The 19431-nt window shown below is 35.8% G+C and overlaps 1 protein-coding gene across 2 annotated transcripts; it reads left to right on the top strand.

The window, feature by feature from the left end:
* The first annotated feature begins 13071 nt into the window (after positions 1-13071).
* Positions 13072-15929, top strand: LOC144705649 (ARM repeat superfamily protein). 2 transcript variants are annotated; one of them, XM_078578424.1, is made up of 5 exons: positions 13072-13306; positions 13522-14262; positions 14451-14654; positions 14730-14832; positions 14915-15929. In XM_078578424.1, the coding sequence occupies exons 2-5, from the start codon at positions 13594-13596 to the stop codon at positions 15502-15504; spliced, it is 1566 nt and encodes a 521-aa protein (XP_078434550.1). In that variant the 5' UTR covers positions 13072-13306; positions 13522-13593; the 3' UTR covers positions 15505-15929. The 2 variants fall into 2 exon arrangements, with proteins under 2 accessions (XP_078434550.1, XP_078434557.1); XM_078578431.1 differs by having other exon boundaries at positions 13078-13209.
* Positions 15930-19431: the final 3502 nt, after the last annotated feature.

The raw sequence follows: 19431 nt of genomic DNA, 5'->3' as shown, positions 1-19431 counted from the left end.
TTGATGCTTGACTTTCTTCTACACTCCCATAAGCATCCCACATGGATGGCACATCTTACTACTAGTTTAAGAATGACAATAATACTTTTGTTCGTAGCATCGAGAGTGACCATTATCGAGTTTCACATGAGGCAGGTCTATGGGTATGCCCTACGTACAACGTCGGGTGGTGACACCCATCGGGTCCCAGGTTATGACTTATGATAAGTCAATGTCAATCTTCCATATAATAGATGATGTAACACGTCGACCGGCTTCAGGTGGCTCGTGTTCCACCAAAGAAGATCGAATGGAGAATACGATGAAATGCAAAGTAGTGCTGTGAATTTTTAAGAGAATTCAACGAGGAGTATGACGAAGGTCAAAAGACTCGAGGCGTAAACAGTTAACGACACATGACAGGTTTTACACAAACAAGCTCCCAATGACCCACGTAATCGGTTTGAGGGACGACGTAGTGGGGGACGGCTCTCGTCCAAGGATGTCCACACCGTCGCATGTACGAACCGATCCAGCACCAGTAAGGAAATTCCCTAACTAGGGACGATGGCTATTTCATTCACACTCTTAATTTCTGTCGGGTCGATGAGCAGTCAAAAATCGGCACTAAAAGTGGTAATAATACTATAAAGAGAAGAGAAGAGGACGTGACCTGTGATTCGGGAACCAATTCCTGGGGAGCACGATCGGGACTGTCGGTTGAACCGGTAAATGATTCTAAGAGATTCCTCAGTCTCATAGAGAATCAGCAACATCGACTAGCATCACCATGCATTTTCAATCCATGAACAGTTGTCGACGCAGCTCCTCTGAGAATATTGATGTTACACGGGTGAGTAAGAGAACTAGACGGGAAAATTTCCCCCATCGTCAAGAGAGAAAAAGGGTGTGATTTGGTTGAATTTGATCAGTGAGCCAGTGGTGCCCACCGGGAGTCCCCGTTCAAATCATCGTGCAAAGGGATTGTCTCGGCGAGGAAAGGAATTATCGACATCAAAGTCACAAATCAACATCTTCTCAAAATCTTCAGCAACGTGGTTCCTTCCAGAAATCGTTCACCGTATCGTTCATAAGGAGATGGATGATCGTCCGGATGAATATTCAACCAAAAAGAGTGCAGCGGATTCAGGCGGCCAGGGCACAATCAACTCAGCGAAAACAGAGCTTTCAAGAGAACGGGCCTCCGCAACAACCTCTCTCGTCGACAAGAGAGGGCGGAGACCAACTCAGACCTTCACTGCAACGATCTCTTTCCGTCAAGTTTCCTTCAGGAAAGCACCGTAGTAGTCATGGTGGTTGTACAATGAATCCTTCAGTGATGATCTCAGGGCAGACCTGCGATGTCATGAATCCCCATTGGATGTTCTCTTTCGACAAAGGAATCCCAAGATGCACTCGTAAATGGACGGATTTCTATTTCTATAAAGTAGATCCAACAATCTCCACAAGCATCAAAGCTTCTTCTGACCATAAATGACGACGATGGAGTATGAAATCCTCGGGAATGGAAGAACAGGGAACCTTAAAAAAAAAACTGCCAATTCAAAGATATATCTAGAATTCTTTCACGATGACGACAAGCCTGACATCCCGCGTCCACTTCTCCCCCTTTTATAGAAGGAAGGTGGTAGTTATGGGTGGCCCTATTGGGCCCATCTTTTAAGGGGAAGCCTATTGGGCTTCCCCTTAAAAGGCCTCTTTAGGGGTAGAAGAAGCCCATCATGGTTTTCTCCCCTCCTAAAGAAAACAATTAAGCAAAATTAAATAAAAGAAAACACATGCAGGGTGCCGGTACTCACGCAGGAGGGGCCTCCCGACAATCCAAAGACGACGGAAGGAAGAAAAGAACATAAAGACACACAACACAAAGTGAGACGACGACGCCGCTTCTCAAACCGGATAGTAGAATTGTAGATTTTTCATGTTGGCTCGGGCTCCCCGACGTGGCTGACGACGGGTCGGGACGCGTTCGACTGGATGGTCCTCCATCAATAGATATTAAGTGGCCGTCAAGCCAATCAAACTATCATATTTTGTTCAAGTTCATTCAAATAAATAATTATTTATTTATTATTAATGTGTGATGTTTATAATAAAGTCTATGATTTCATGGAATGACCTAGTGAATTATGTAATGGATATTATATGGCCGTTCACAATATTTATATTTTACTTGAGTTTTTCTCAAAACCCCCACAGAGTAAAATATGTCCACCAATGCCCTTATGATCTTATGCGTGTAACCCTTTAGGCCCATGTATCATTCTAGTTAATAACTTAAGTGGCCCAATAACAATTATTGGCCAACCTTATAAATTACCTATTTCAGCATATAGATTAATTAACTAAGGATCGATTTAACTCAATCGATATGTTAAGTTTCTAGCCCGTGCGGTGGCAAGCTACACCTCGTGGTTTAAAAAATACCGAGTAGTGTTTGAACTCTCTCATGGAACCTTTACCGCCATCTGTTACCATATATGTATAATCCATCATCTGCGTGAGACTCTCGAATGACTTAGAGTATGGTTTATCGTCAAATCCTAGTCTATCATTCGATTAGTACTGATGTGTAATGGGGATCATTGGAGAACTCCTTCGATATCCTCACTACCTTGGACAGGTATTTTCTGCATCATCTTCCTTGAGTCAATTTCCTCTGATACCGAGGGCAGATGATTCTGTCTTGACCACTCAATCACCTTTGTGAACTTCTCACTACATCCGAGCTATGACTTATTTGAATCCCATGATTAGAGGCTCATAATTTGTAGTCAAAATGTAGTCATCCATTTACAAGATGTCTTTGGTATCTCAGGTCAGTAGATCACTTATACAACTGTAGCATGAATCAACTTGATTGACGTTGAGGTATAATACCTTTCAGAGATTCATACGGATCAATTCAGTTAATTCTTTCTCTGAAGAGCACCCACAGTCTGTCCTTAGTGTTGCCACACTAATAGCCACATGATCAGCTATATCTATTGTATAAGTAGGATCAGTTAGTGTTATTCTATCTGGATAATTCGATGTCTATCTTGAATATCCATTGAATAGGAATATTTAGAATACATGTTTAAAGACTAGTGATCACTGTATTATGATCTCATCATAATTCACTAGGTCATTGCAAGTATTCATGGACTTCATTATAAACATCACACTGAAATAATAATGAACATAATATTTTTATCAATGAACTTAAATGACTATGGCATTGTGATTGGCTTGACGACCACATAATATCCATTAGGTTATAAATAGCCTCTTTTGATTGGACCACGTGATAACCTTATTTAAAAAAACTGGAAGAAAAAATATGGCTCTCATTCTCTCTCTCTCTCCTTCTCGATTAGTTCTGCCTCTCTCACAAAGCATGTACGAAAAGAAGTCAGAGGTCAATCTTTCTTCGGCATTAAAAAACAATCTGTATAGTCTCTGCTACACCCAAACTCACACTAGTGGAAATTTAAAAAAGACAAAATTGATCTATTAATGAATTTTTCATTCACTTATAAGTTATTTAAAATTTTATCTGAAATTATTTATCAAGTAGATTCAGAGAACATTTTAATGTCTAACCTGTTTTTTTTCATATCGGAATTTGAAAACTTGGCAAATATTTCTATGAAAGCACTCATGTAATGCAAGTTTACAGGGATGAGGGGGAAAATCATTGCTTTATATCACTTCTTTCCCCCCCTCCCATTATTTCTTTTCTTTTTACTTCTTTCTTCTCTTTCCTACTTTGTTCTTCTCTCTGCTCACTCAACTGCCTCCCTTAATTTTTCTCCTCTACCAATTATATGTTTTCTTTACCACTTTTTTTTCCTTTCTCCTTAATAGCCAACTTCCTTGACTCTTATCTTCCCTAATTCTTGTATTTTCTCTCTTTTTTCTGTCTGCTATGTAATTCTCTCAATCACCTACCATCAATGACTATTTTACTGACTCTTTTTCTTCTTCTAATTGATAACTTCTTTTTCTCTCCCAATATAACCACCATGCTTTAATATTCTACTGTCTGTTTCTCTCACAAAACTTTCATCCCACAATCTGAGTTCATCTACCCCAATAAAAACCACCTATTTGCACATTCTTTCCTCTCGTCACCACATAGTTCTATTCTCTTGCCGTCAAACTCCTTTCCTATAACTGAAACTTCACTTTTTTCCTTTAAAAGGTCTTTCCATTTTACAAGGGATGATAAAGTTGAAGAATGATATTCATATTTCTTTGAGAGGAAGTGATTTTTGCACGTATGATAACTATAGCTTAAGCCATGGCAATGTATGCTGGTGATTGTCTCTCAACATCTTCAGCAATCAATCCTTCCTGGTTCCCCTTTTTTCACTCTCTCTCCTTAGTACATTATCTTATTATTCTTAACACCTGGGCCTCCTAATTCTTTCTTAACTTGTTATTTCTTTCCTACAGATCTATATTCATTTTATCCACTTCACCATTTCTTTTCAGTTCTATCCTTCTCTTTCACATATTTACCTCCCTCTTCTAAATTTCTCCATCACTATTCCATTTCTATTCCTCCATATCCATCATGCACATCTTATCTTTCTTGTCTTTCATAATCTTCAATGGAGGTGTAGTTCAGCATCAATCAAGGCCATTTAAAAACCTTATCAACCATCCTATTGGCATCCTTCTGTGAGGCACCTTGGGAAACCTTAACTTTTGGGATAATTCTTTGTCTATTGATAATCATTTATTTTCTCTACGGGATCCAATGATTTCATGACTACTTCTACATTGAATTTTGGTTCAAAATTTATACATATTCTAAGTACATTATATTGCAGACACACGAATCATTCTCTTTGGTGGTAATTACAAAACTCCTACTTCTCTGATTCAATTCATATCCTACATGATTTAAATCCATTCGCATCACCCTGAAGAATATTCTTAATTTTTACTTTTTATATTTTGATGTTTATTAATATTTTCTAGGATTCATCCCTTTTTTCTGCATTGCGTAGTATTTTAATCAGTTCTATTAAAATATTTTAAAGAGGAAAATCTTTCAGTCATTCATTTTCTACAAAGAATTTAAAACAAGTATGCATGCATTTCTGAATTATCATTACTGCTATCCTGGAAAATAATATAATTTACATAATTCTCGTTTACTTATATCAATTAAGCATGTTATCCAGTTATGTTGAATCTTGATAATCAATGTTCCGAAACAATTTTATGTTCAAGGTGTTGTGGTCTTTCCAGACAAATAATTGTTTGCTCTTGTGTTCTCTAGAATGAAAGTTAACCATAAAAAGTTGTTGGAATATTCAACACTGAATGGTCTAGGGGGGGGCAAATTAGACAATTCCTATTCGATTATCTGTTTTAAGTGTTACTAGATTTCTATTATTATCTATTTATTTACTTAAGATGATGTAAGAAGAAGAGGACACCCAAGATTTTTATACAGGTTAGGGCTAGTCCCTTACTCCTGTCCCGGGATATCCAACCGGAGTTTTTTAATAAGTCCCTAACCAAGTTTTTATAGCCCCCCAAGCTAAAACAGCCTGGTAATAGGGATGCACGGATATCTCCTATCTAGAAATAGAAAACGTAAATGACCTTGAGCCCCATTGCTTTTGAAGGTATGTACGCTTTCACTTCTTCTTCTAATTGACCACTTAAGTCTCTCACAGTTGGCCCAATTTGCCTTCACTCAATGTTGTAAGCTTCAATTTTCCTGAAATGTTATTCCAAAAAGAAACAATATTCCAATTTGCAATATAGTATGTAAATGTCACCAAAAATCAATGTTTTTCAAATAATATTGTTTACCTTGTCAATCAATCTGTTTCACCCTGTAATCAAACTACAAGCGAAGATAACACAAATATACATGCAGGTAACTAATATCTCTTCAGATTGTAAAATTGTCACAGTAAAATAAAATTGGAATATAGATCTCTCTTGATCAACTGTTTATCAAATACTCAGAATATTTTTAATTTCAGAAATTCAGATTAAGAATGTCTCAATCTCTAAATTCAAGTTATGAATATCACGATTTTTAAATCCAGATGATGAAAACAGAAATTCTTACCCAGATGTTGAATGTCAAGATTTTTTCAACAGATTTTTATTAACAGGATTGCAAGCAAGTTCGTGAGTAATGAGATTGAAAATCTGATCGTAAAGGAAGAGAATGCAATTCAAATTGTAAATGACAAAATTAGAAAACAGATTGTGAATTCTGAGAATGCAAATCTGATTAGGAATGATGATATTTAAAATCAGATCAAAATGCAGATTAGATATTTGATGTCAAATTCAAAATTCATATCAAATTACAAATAGGAATTTGATTTCCAAGATTGTAGTTCAGATCAGATTTCTAATAGAAATTTGATTGTAGAGATAAAAATTCAGATCAGATTTCAAATAAGAATTTGTTTGTCGTGATCAATATTCAGATCAAATTTCAAATAAATTTGATTGTAGAGATCGAAGTTCAGATAAGATTTCCAATAAGAATTTTATTGTCGAGATTAATATTCAGATTAGATTTCAAATAATAATTTCATTGTCATGATTAATATTCAGATCAAATTTCAAATAAAATTGATTTTAGAGATCGAAATCCAGATAAGATTTTCAATAAGAATTTGATTGTTGAGATTAATATTCAAATAAAATTTCAAATAAATATTTGATTTGATTATAAATCTATTTTTGAATATCAAGATCAAAATTCTGATTTGATTACAAATCAAATTAGAATATCAAGATCGATAGTCAGATGAGATTACAAATAAATTTTTGAATATCAATTTCGAAAATCATATTAGATTGCAAACCAGATTGTAAGTGTGGATTTCGTTTGTCACCAATATTGTAAACTTGACAGGAGTGCAGCTCGCCAAGATCTCAAAACTTCCAAGATCCCAAAACTGCCAAGAATCTCAAAAATACACGAAAATCTCCAAAAACCCCACAATTTCTCAGCCGCTAAGATCTTCAAAATTCCCAAGATCACAAAGAACCAGATTCTCCAAGTCTCTCAAATTTCCAAGCTTCAAATGCCCCAATTACCAAAATCTACATGCCCATTCATATTTCGTTGTCCCAATTCGTGTCACTTTATTTTTTATTTTACTAAAATGCCCTTATAACTCTTTAACATAACAGTTACTTCTCATTTATGTTAAAATAGAAATAACTTTTATACATTTAAAAAGAAACTGTAGATTTTAATTTCCCTTTTAACCAACACCTTGATCTTGACTCTTGACAATGTTTGAAAATCATCAAAATTCATAATTGAAGATTTATGTTTATTCAGCAAACTTCAAAAGTTTCTATAAATTATCCTTTAAATTATGTTGCTTCCATTATAATGCAAAATTATATAAATAAGAATTATTATATCATTCAGTTAATATAATATTTGATTTATAAGTATAGAGATTGAGAAAGAGATTGAGTGTACAACCTAAAGCCTTTTATGTAAAATTTCAGCGGGAACTGTAATTGTATAAGTTGGAACAGATATACTCTATAAAATATTTTGGTTGAGAATGCCCTTATAACTCTTTAACATAAAAGTTACTTCTTATTTATGTTAAAATAGAAATAACTTTTATACATTTAAAAAGAAACTGTAGAATTTTATTTCCCTTTTAACCAACACCTTGATCTTGACTCTTCAATATGTTTGAAATTCATCAAAAGTCATAATTGAAGATTTATGTTTATTCAGCAAACTTCAAAAGTTTCTATAAATTATCCTTTAAATTATGTTGCTTCCATTATAATGCAAAATTATATTAATAAGAATTATTATATCATTCAGTTAATATAATATTTGATTTATAAGTATACAACCTAAAGCCTTTTATGTAAAATTTCAGCGGGAACTGTAATTGTATAAGTTGGAACAGATATACTCTATAAAATATTTTGGTTGAGAATGATATTTCGCAATTGATATATAAATGAAATAAATATTTTAATGACCAGCAATTAAATTTGCATAGTACCAAGTTCTTTACTTATATGACCTTAGATTAATGTAATATCAATTTGATTAACTAACAGAAATTCATATTTTTGTATTAAAAAATTCTGGGAAGATATTTCTGGATTAAGACTCATTGATCTATTGCATTGATATATTTGACATGTATTACAGAATTTGACTATTGCCCTAATTATCGGTAGCGTTGCCATCATAAACAAAACTTTGGAATCATTTTGGAAGTATTTAATTATTGATATTGAATATTTAAGATTAATTCCAATGAGCTGATTTGACCATACATTAACCTATGGGAGATTATTAAGCCATATATTCATATTAATCTGTATTATAAACATTTATTAACACAATATTTTGAATGATATTTTGTGAATATCAGGATAATTTCTGAATAAATTCCTTGAAATTTGATTATTCAATCCTAGAAATGTTTTTTAATAATGTACTTGTTATTATGGAATTAAGATATATTGGTTGAGATATGTTTTGATTATAGATACAATTTTAATGAAATTGTTGCTTGTGAAATTGAAATCCAGTGATTATATATTACCACTATTATTGTGGTGGGTTTGTCGAGAATGTATTCAGTTGATTAGTAATTTGTATTGAGGGATATTGGATTGAAATATTCAATTCTGACTTATCATCTTAATGTTGATTATTTTTGTGCACTGGGTAAAGTGAACTGGGTTATTAGTTTGAGGTTTAGTTATTGAAATATCATTATTCACTTTGATATTTGATATTAGTCAAGGTATTGGTATTATAAAATTTTCTGTGATTATTTTTCTTGACTCATTAGGATTCGCATACTCGAGAGGACTCTTCTTATTGACTGAAAAGGCTTGTAAATGTTTGACTCAAGGATAGTCAAAAAGTTTCTCAATGTCTAGAAGTCATTTGTAAATAGTTGGAGCTTGTTGCACATAATAAGTTAGATTTGGATGCATACAACTGTGCTGTAAGATAATGCTTGTGTTCAAGGAAAGATGCACCAAGGACAAGAAGGCATATCAGGATGGACTTCCTAAAGGAAATGTGGCTTTTGGGAGGAAAAATTACGTATGAGACAAAGACCAGCTTGAAGGGTATAGGGAGTGATGAAGGTATTTTTGGATTTTAGGGGCCTTGATATGGATGAAAGCTAAGATCCATTCACAATGGTAGACTTCAACTAGAATCGTAATAGCATCAACAAAAAAATGAAAAATCTTCTCAACACAAATTCATCTACAATTCCTTTAATCCGTGTGCATGTTGTGTGGAACTGCTCATGTATGCAACCTCTGGAGGTATGCATGTGATCCTCATCACGTCAAATCTCCTCCTCCACCTTGACAAGCTCCGTTCATATTCAATCATATCATTGTTACACCATCTCGATCATATTTAGAATGGAGAGGAGCTATGGGGAGAAGGGAGAATAAGGGAAAGGCCCTGAATAATTGTCTTGGGTGAATTTCGTTCAGGGTCTTGTCCAGTTTATACTAAGTGGATATTTTTCATTAAAACCCCCAAACTTTAATTATATCTATCGATGTGGAGAATGTCATTTGTGTGCAATCAATCTAGTGAATGACTCCATTAGCCGAATAATCTTTATTGCCTTTCAAATTAATTATCTATATCAGCGTATATATTAATTAATGTCATATCAATTTAATCAAATCTATAGGTCGAGTCTCCAACCTGTGGGATCCCAAGCTATACCTCGTGCTCTTGAAGATATAAAGGAGCATGTATCAACTCACTCATGGAACATGTTTGGCATTGGTTATCGTGTAAATGTAGTCCCTCATCGGTTATCGTGTAATGATCCTTCGATGATTATGGGTATGGTCAATCATCAAACCCTAATCGGTCATATGAGCTAATACCGATGAATTCAGAAATCATTGGAGAACTCTTCTCTGATTTTTTGCTGCCTTGGCCACGGAATTCATCACATCATCTTCCTTGAGATGTCTCCTCTTATGCCAAAGGTGGACAATCACATTTTGACCGATTGATTGTCTTGGTGAACTTCTTGATGCACATGGACTAAAAATGTTTAGAATCCCATGATTAGGAACTCATAGGTCATAGACAAAGTACAATTGTTCATCTACAAGACGCCTTTGGTGACTCAGATCTAAGGACCCCTTACACAACCATGATATGAATCAACTTGGCTGGCAGTTGGGTACAATACAATTTCAGGGATTTGTGTGGACTAATTCAGTGAATTCTTCCATAAAAAAGCACCAATTATCTATCTTTAGTGTTTCCACTCCAATGTCCTTTTTGAATATGAGTGACACTGAATAGTATTATTATATCCAGATAATTCAATGTCTTTCTCGAATATCCTTGTAATACGAATATTTTAGATCAGATCATGTATCCATGGGCTTCATTATAAGAGTCACACGTGCACTATAACTAATACATCGTATTGATGAACATGGATTGATTTATCGAATGTGTGATTGGCTTGTTGACTACAAATATTTCCATCAGGTATCCAATGAAGTCTATCAAATGGAGTCATGGTGCATATCAAGCGCCATAAAGACATGTTAGAGGGGTCATACATTAAAGGTGGATACGAGTTATTTCTAATCACTTTTAAATGATTCAATCAATAATATTTTGTACACAGTTGATTCGACTCCTGAGAAAGTAGATAACATGACTATGAATACTTCACCCAGGCTAAAAATATTTTGCTCAAAGTGAGATGTATGATAAGTCAAACTTTTGGATGTGTGTATGGAGTAAGGCTACACTTTGGATGTGCCATCCAAATGATAATATGGTTATATGTAGCACAGATAAATGTATTTTTTGAACTTGGAATTTTGATTGGCTCCTTTAATTTTAAAATATCCACTACACAACATACAAACATTAGAGAAAAGAGAGAAATACAATTTTCATTACAATTCCATTGATGTTGGCTTAGGTCCACCCAAATATCTAGTATTAATCATAATCTGATTCTCTTTTTAAGATAAAAGGATCACTATGTGACTCTGTTTCTTGAGATATATCAAGGGAGATACACTTACTTTCATGGTTTACTTATGTTGACTTTTTGTCATATTTTACTTGTAGTTGAATAATATAACTCCTTGTTATACATATTGATATTGTTAATGATCCTTATTTAACTAAGTTATTTTTAGAAAACAATATATGTCCCTAATAATAATTATTTTTTGGACATGGTTTCTCTTCTAGCACATAAGAAGTCCATAGCTTTATGTGAGTTTTTTTGTATTATGATTTGTCAGTTTGAGTTTAAGACAATATGTTCAATGCTTAACTTGTGCCGAAAACCTTAAGTCAGATTTCTATAGTGGATTACTGTACCTTTTTCATCCTATGTCGAAGCATACTTCAATGACATGCATTTAAGTTCGAATCACGAAATGATATTCGGCAATATCAGTTAATGGTCATTTTTCTTCAGTGAATGCTGAATGATTATATCTTGACAGAGGATTAAACTTTTGAAATGTAGTATAACAACCAAGTGAGAAGAACACTCGGAAGGAGTTTTGTGGTATTCCAGATACCTTGTGGAGTGAAGACTTCTATCTTAATTCAAGATAACCGAGTGTTGTGTTTATTTTACTTTGACTATGAATATATGAGCAACTCCTATCTTGACACTTTTTTGAATTGACTATAGGGTGACTTTTCATTAATGGTTTCGCCATATTCTGAAAAGTGGCACTTTGTCTTTAAATACCTTTGTCTACAACAAGGGTCGAAATTTGGCAACTAATGGATCAATCAAAGAGTTATACTTTGTTGCATGATACCTTTCACAAATTATATCAGAGGAGACATCATGTACACCTGTTTTGAAGACCAAATTGATATCTTCTTATCAAAGGGCCACACATTCCATGAATGTACAAAGCCTATCAAATGTGCATTTCCTCTTTGCACGTAATGATATAGAAAATACACGCGTTTCTATCCAGAAATCTTCGACTCACCAAAATTCAGCCGTGACAAACATTGGTCACTAACCCCTAAACCCTAAACTCTAAACCCTAATTTCATGCGGATATTCCTCTGACTTTAGACAAGGAAAAATGTTCAAATGAACAAGTTATCAGTTTGCAGCTGTTGTTGCAAGGAATTATCTCCAAACGCTAAACCCTAAAGGGAAAATACTACGAAAGAGCATGAACTTTCATGCTTGTCTAAAAAATAGCATGTGCCAATAAGAAGACGCCACTTGGCATCTTCTTATTTTTTTTGTCAGCCATGGTCAACTGCTGACGTGGTAGCCACCGTGGTAGCCAGGTGGACTCCACGGTGGCATCCACGTCAGCAGCCGCTGCCGACGCCGCCCGTCTCTGGCCACCGCCGACGCCCCCCGTCTCCGCCGCCGACGCAGCGGCGGGGAAGGGGGAAGGAGGCGGCGGGGAAGGGGGTAGCAGGCGGCGCGCGGGAAGGAGGCGGCGGGCGGCGGGAAGGGTAGCAGGCAGCGGCGTGGCGCTCCGCCGCCCCCTCCCCCCTTCCCCGCCGCGCCGCCGCCTGCTACCCCCTTCCCCGCCGCTCCGCCGCCCCCTTCCCCGCCGCTGCCCCGCCTGCGTCGGCGGCGGAGACGGGCGGCGTCGGCGGCGGCTGCTGACGTGGATGCCACCGTGGAGTCCACCTGGCTGCCATGGTGGCTGCCACGTCAGCAGTTGACCATGACTGACAAAAAATAAGAAGACGCCAAGTGGCATCTTCTTATTGGCCCATGCTATTTTTTAGACAAGCATGAAAGTTTATGCTATTTTTTAGACAAAAACGAAAGTTCATGCTCTTTCGTAGTATTTTCCCAACCCTAAATAGCTTAAAAAAGGAAAAAGGACTAAACAACGTGATCTGAATGGCCTTAATATTTTAATTTGGTTCTAGCACATATATTCGACTATTGGAAAGTGGGGCCCGCGTGTTCGTGCTGGTCTTTTTTATTGTACTGGATTCAGTCAGAATTTTCTTCTTCGCTGAGATCTGAAATTTGAATCTTCCCGCTCAAAAACCAACAGAGAAAGAGAGAGAGAGAGAGAGAGAGAGAGAGAGAGAGAGAGAGAGAGAGAGAGAAGCAATAGAGAGGATGATCGTGCAGAACGAGGAAGACTGGTGCGGGACTACTGAAAGTTGAAAGTGATATCAGATTGTTCGTGTTGATCTTCCAGGCAGTTATGAGTTTTCAGTTTCTCCTGTGAATTTCTCCTCTTTCAACATCAGCGCTGCTTCTAACGCATTTAATTCCGCCGTACAGCGAGTTCGTGAAAGGTTTTTGATCCTCTCTTCGTGTCCGCGCTCTATTTGCCTTGCACATACTCTTGATCTTTTATATTTCCTTCGCCTGCCTTATTAAGCTCGCGCCCCATCAATTTGCATTCAAAATCGGTTTAAATGTGCCTCTGAGGCTGCTTGAATGCCTCCTTTTCTCTATACGTCGCCTTCACACATTTCTCCTTTTTTGGCATTGTTGTTCATTATTGCAGTCCGCTATCGGATCTCCTTTGCATCGAAGCTTCAAAACTACAGGCGTTTCTGCTGTACATGCTATCGTGGCCATGAGGTCCCTCCATTCTCTCCCTTCCAGAAGCATCAAGGCAACAAGAAGCAAGGCAATAAGCCCCCAACAGGCATCCTTCGAGCTCCGAAACAGAGTATTTCTCGCCTTGAATAAGCTTGCGGATCGGGATACGCACCAGATCGGAGTGGAAGAACTAGATAAGATCATAAACAATTTGGGCCCGGAATCGATCGTCTCAGTACTATCTTGCATAAGTGAGACGGATTCTGAGCAGAAGAGCGCTGTGCGCAAGGAATGCGTTAAGCTAATGGGCACGATGACTAAGCTTCATGGAGCCCTCATGGCGCCTTATCTTGGGAAAATGATTGCGAGTATTGCAAAGCGGCTAAGAGACCCTGACACTGTTGTTAGAGATGTTTGCGGTGAAACTGTTGGTCTTTTGGCTTACCATTTAGGTTGTTTTTCCTATGGTGACAATGGAGGAGCTGTTGCTGTGTTATCGAAGCCTCTGTTTGAAGCACTCGGCGAACAGAACAGAAATGTTCAGATGGGTGCGGCTATGTCTCTCACAAGGGTTTTCGACGAGGCTAGAGAAGTTCCTATCTCTCTTCTGCAACAGATGTTGACTCGGATCATCAAATTGCTCAAGAACCCACATTTCATGGCCAAGCCGGCGCTCGTTGATCTCATTCGAAGTATTGTTCAGGTACAAACACTTTTCTGATTCTGGGTATTCCATATCTCTTCTTTTGTTGAAGTATATCTTAAGTATCTTTATGTGTGTATCACAAAATCAGAAGTAAACTTGACAGATGAACTAAAATTTACTGTTTCAAAGTAATTTTCTAGATGTCTCCAGAGACTTGAATTTCTTTGCGCTTTTGAAAATTTTAGGCTGGAGGTGCTTCTTCAGCGCAGACATTATCGTTGGCAGTGAATAGCATTCAAGAAGGTTTGAAGAGCAGTGAATGGACGACGCGCAAGGCTGCAGCTGTCGCCTTGCAGCAAATTGCTGAAAATGCCGACCTGCTGTCACGTGCCTTGTGGCCTTTTAAGGCAACAAGTATACAGTCTCTCGAACGCGCTCGTTTTGATAAGGTCAGTCTTTGCCATTATGCCCATTAGTTGCTGTTATTTCCTCTCCTGGTTCTAACAAAATCCTGCGTTTTCTAGGTGAAACCTGTGCGAGACGCAGCTATGCAGGCGTTAAATTATTGGAAATCCATTTCAGAGTTCGATTCTGGGGGAGTTTCATCAACTCCTTCCCCTCCTAAAGGTTAGTGCTCTATTGCGAAAAATTCCTTCATAAACTTAATTCAATATTTCTCTATTTATAATATTATGAACGTCCTTACCAGTGCAAAATCTACACGAAGAATCTGAGGGTAGTTGTGTGACCAAGAGTTTTGAGAGTAAGAGCAACCGTGCGACCCCAGAACAGTACAAAAATCAAGTTTATGATGATAGTGCCGACAATCTAGAATTCTCTGCGACATCAGATCCTTTGCAGATGAGTGTTGAGACGAAGAAAGTGATTGTTATGCCAGACTCCTTTCCATCTTCTTGTTCATCGGAATTGGCTGGCATTCGCAAGCAACTGGAGGATATTAAGCGTGCGCAGTCCAGCTTAATGGTTCTTCTGCAGGGATTTGCCCAGAATTCTATGGATACTCTATCAGAGCTGAAATTAAAGGTCAACGATCTTGAGATAACGGTGGATAAAATTGCGCAAAACTCTTCCAGCAGGAATTCGATTGGCGGATTACAAGCCAAGCCTTCTCCGAGTTCTTGCTTGAGTACAAGCCGACCCATGGCGAAAACAACCTGCAGAACTCTAAAGAATCTCTCTCCCTCACTTCTCGCTGCGAAGAATGCTGATGACAAGCTCTTCGGTTTTCTACCCACCATGCTGGATCAGAAGAGAAGGAATGAACAAATCAAGACGTGATACCTACCAAAATCGGCCGATTAATGCAGTCTGGGACATTTGGATGGAATATCATGGTCAAGTGGACTTCAAGGAATTGATCTCAGCTGATTGAGTACTTGGTTTAAATTCGAGCAATGGAAGGAGGAATATGTGGAATATGATTATTCCTTGGCTACTGAGAGTGGAGCTTGCACTGTGTGGTTACTTTTACTGGGAGGATGAAATAATTATCATTGGTTTCCTCGCGGCTCAAAGAATCTAGTAATTTCTATGCGGATGCATTATTCATATTTCAGGGCCCTAATTGAATTCGCGCATATATGATAAGTCAGGAGTAGATTGACACGATTATATTTTCTACTGTTTTGTGTTTCATATAGCATATTTTCCTATGACATAAACAAAATTATTTCTTCTTGAAGTTCTTTTGATTATATTTTTTATATTTGCTTCACTGTTAGTGGGGCTGTCTCCTCCATTTTGGTAAAAGCCAGAAATGCATGAAGATATATTTTCTAATATGGGCCAGAGATAGACGTAGATTTCAATTAGATCTTTTGGATTAATCAATTAGTCCAATTTTGATGAATCAATTCTAATAAAGGCAAAATTTGATTAATCATTGATTGCACCAGACTGGTAGGTTAGCATTTTTTATTGTTCATATTTTCAATTTGATTTGGTAATTGGTCATGATACATTGGTGGGCCGGATCAATTTAATTGAATGGGTCTTATTGATTTGACAATGATTAAGGACAATAGATCAATTTTGAAGAATCAATTGCAATAAAAGGAAAAATTCATTGATCGTTGATTGCACCTAATCAGTAGGTCAGAATTTGTTATTGCTCATTTTTCCAATTTGATTAGGTAATTAGTCGTGATACATTTGTGTGCTGGATCAATCTTATTGAATGATCATGTTGATTTGACAATGATTAAGGCCATTAGATCAGTTTTCTTTAACTGCTTGAAACGAATCTAAATCAATCTGATTGAAGAATCCTCACTGCTGGACTCATTTTATCTTCTTTCATGGTCTTGTGTGATGGATAACCTAGATTATCCCTCAAATTTGTGCAAATGGCAGTTAGTGCTATAGTATCCATGCCCTTGTAGGTGTGGCCCTTGCAAATAGGGTTTGGTGGTGTGGTTGGGTCAACCTGATTGACCCAAGGGTTGACTCAACCGTGTTCACGACTAAATCAACTTTACCTATTTAATTTATCATTGATATTTTAATTAATAAATAATATTAATGTAATACTGTTTATTATTTCAAATTATGATTAGACAGTGATGAAAAAGGGGTCTTTCAAAGGGAACATAGATTATGGACTTAATGACCCTCTAAATGGGGGTCAGGGAATGAGAAGTGATAATCGAAAAGATAAAAAATTGAGACAAATATATGGCGGTGCAGTGAAGTGATAAATAGAGATAGAGATTCTGTATGAGATGTGAAGGTATGAGATATAGAGCTTGTACAGGGATTACGGATAAAGAGCATAAATTATGATGGGATGAGAAGGATGCTAATTAGATGTATATGTATGTAATAGTAAATGTGTATGAAAAGTGCACTATTGAATGTTAGATGTTATGATAGTGAAGGGTCAAAGATGCAGATGAAATCAATTTAGATCGAAGAACATGATGGACATAAACTAAGGGTACTGAGATATAACTGCAAGGAAATTGCCTTAGATCCTTATAATTGTTTAAGATAAAGGAAAATTTAAGCTTCGAGAGAGCTCCCCCACTTCTTTTTTGTCTTGAAACTTCAATCAATAATTTACATCAAGAAACTTGATGGATATCAAATTCACTTTCTTTCGGTAGGGCTAGCAAATTACCAGCACATTCAATATAATTTTTACATAGATATGTGGTTATATTTATATATTCAAGGGCACGGATGGTTAGATACAAGATAGTTAAAGTTTTTCAATTATATCGTATGATGATATTGTAATACGATGATCAATTATGTACACCCATGTATACTAATCATTCTTACTCATATTATATCTGAGAAGGACATATATATATATCTTGATAAATAATAATGAATATTGATGATGCTTAATCTCCTAACCATTTGCATAAATCTCTAGACAGCTGTCTGCCAAAGTTTTTATCATTTTAAACTATGCCATGGTTTTGTTAGTGAGACTTGGCTATAAATTTATTAGTTTTACACTCAGTAACCTTACAATAATACTAAGAAAGGGATTGATCCACTTAGAGTCAGAAACTTCAACTCAAAACTTTCTTTCCAACATTTAAGATTAACAATGAGTTCACAGGTAATATATATTCAGTTTTTTATTATTTTACATCATTTTATAGGATGTATAATTAAGAAAAAATTGTAAAGAAATACCAAACGCAATCTTTTTAATTTTTTTTTACTATTTGAACGGATAAATATATACTGGATGTTATAGATTTTACATAATTACTCTCGAAGGAAAATAACTAGCATTTTAAAAATATGATTTTAATAGTTTGCTTAGAATTTACTTTTGAGGTAAAAAAATGAGTCAAAATATGATAATTATGTATTTAGATATTTGTCTGAAATTTATTTAGATTAAAAATGATTCAAAAATAAATATAATGTTTATGATTTTATAGAATCTAATTCAAAGTAAAAACTGACTAGAATGATGAATATGAATTTTGAATGCATAGAAATAAATAATAAAAGCTCTGAAATTGATCGCAATGGCTAGCACCTAAGTCAAGGATCTGTGCAAGCCACGGATCATGATTAACTAGAAATTAAGAAATGTCATTTAGGCTTATGGTTTATGCAACAAAATTTATATTTTTTCCTATGAATCCACATAGAGCACGTATTGAATAAGTGAATTTAAGGTTTAATTTTTATACTTCAATTTTTTTAATTTTTATTTTAGTAATCTTATCTAAATTAATATAAAAAACTGGTGGAATGAAATACAAATTAATTCTAGGGTGGTTATAAAAAATATCATAATCAACCTAATTGGTTCATTTTTAATAAAATAAATTTAATATTTTTAATATAATATATAATAAAGGTAATAAAAAAATCTAATTTTAAGTACCTTAGCCGATGCCTTGGGAGCGTCGAATTATGGTGAACGGCGACAGACCTGAGAAAAATGGAATGGATGAAAGAGATACCACTCTGGTTGCGACGAAGATGATGGCTAACATGCGCCAACAAGCAACGAAGTTGGAGGTGGCATCTGTGAAGGTGGAAACCTAGACTAACGAGAATGATAACCTTGGAAAAAAGAAGAAGATGTGAGTTGGAAAAAGATGAAGATCACACTAACCTTGTCATCAAGTGGCCAATGGGCCTCGTGGTGCTTTTTCTTCACGTGTCTTAGTCTGCATGCCACTACTTTGATCCTTCACTCTTGGAATACAAGAACTGACCCAACTGTTTTTTTGAATGAGCAAATCACTCCGTTAACTGTAATTAGGAACAAGAAGGGTGCCTTTTTTTACAAGGATGTAGGGTTCTACTTATAGATCCAAGACGGTGGATGTATAGAGGGAAAGATGGAGCTACCCTCAAAATTTGAGCCCAAAACTCCTGGATTGTTAGATATCATTGTTTGTATTTGGAGCAATATGATTTGTATGGCAGATGGCCAGTGTGACATGCATTTCTAGTAGCAGAAAAATTCAATTAATTCATGAAAAATATTTAAATAAAGTCATTATTATTTTTTACCTTATAAAATTATTTTCTTATGAATTTAGCTCCAGAAAATTCCATAAAATACTAGTAAATCCCTACAGATCATATTATCATTTTCAAATATAATAAAGACCTTATAATTTTTAAAATCGAAATAAATATTTTATGTTATAGAAAATTGTTTTAGTCATAAAATTATATTAAAATATCTTACAGCCAATAAATATTTTAAATTCGTTCTAA

The sequence above is a fragment of the Wolffia australiana genome, chromosome 1 (genome assembly GCF_029677425.1).
Source record: "Wolffia australiana isolate 7733 chromosome 1, ASM2967742v1".
Lineage (NCBI taxonomy): Eukaryota > Viridiplantae > Streptophyta > Magnoliopsida > Alismatales > Araceae > Wolffia > Wolffia australiana.
Note: the sequence above shows the minus strand (reverse complement) of the source record. Positions and strands in the feature narration are given on the sequence as shown.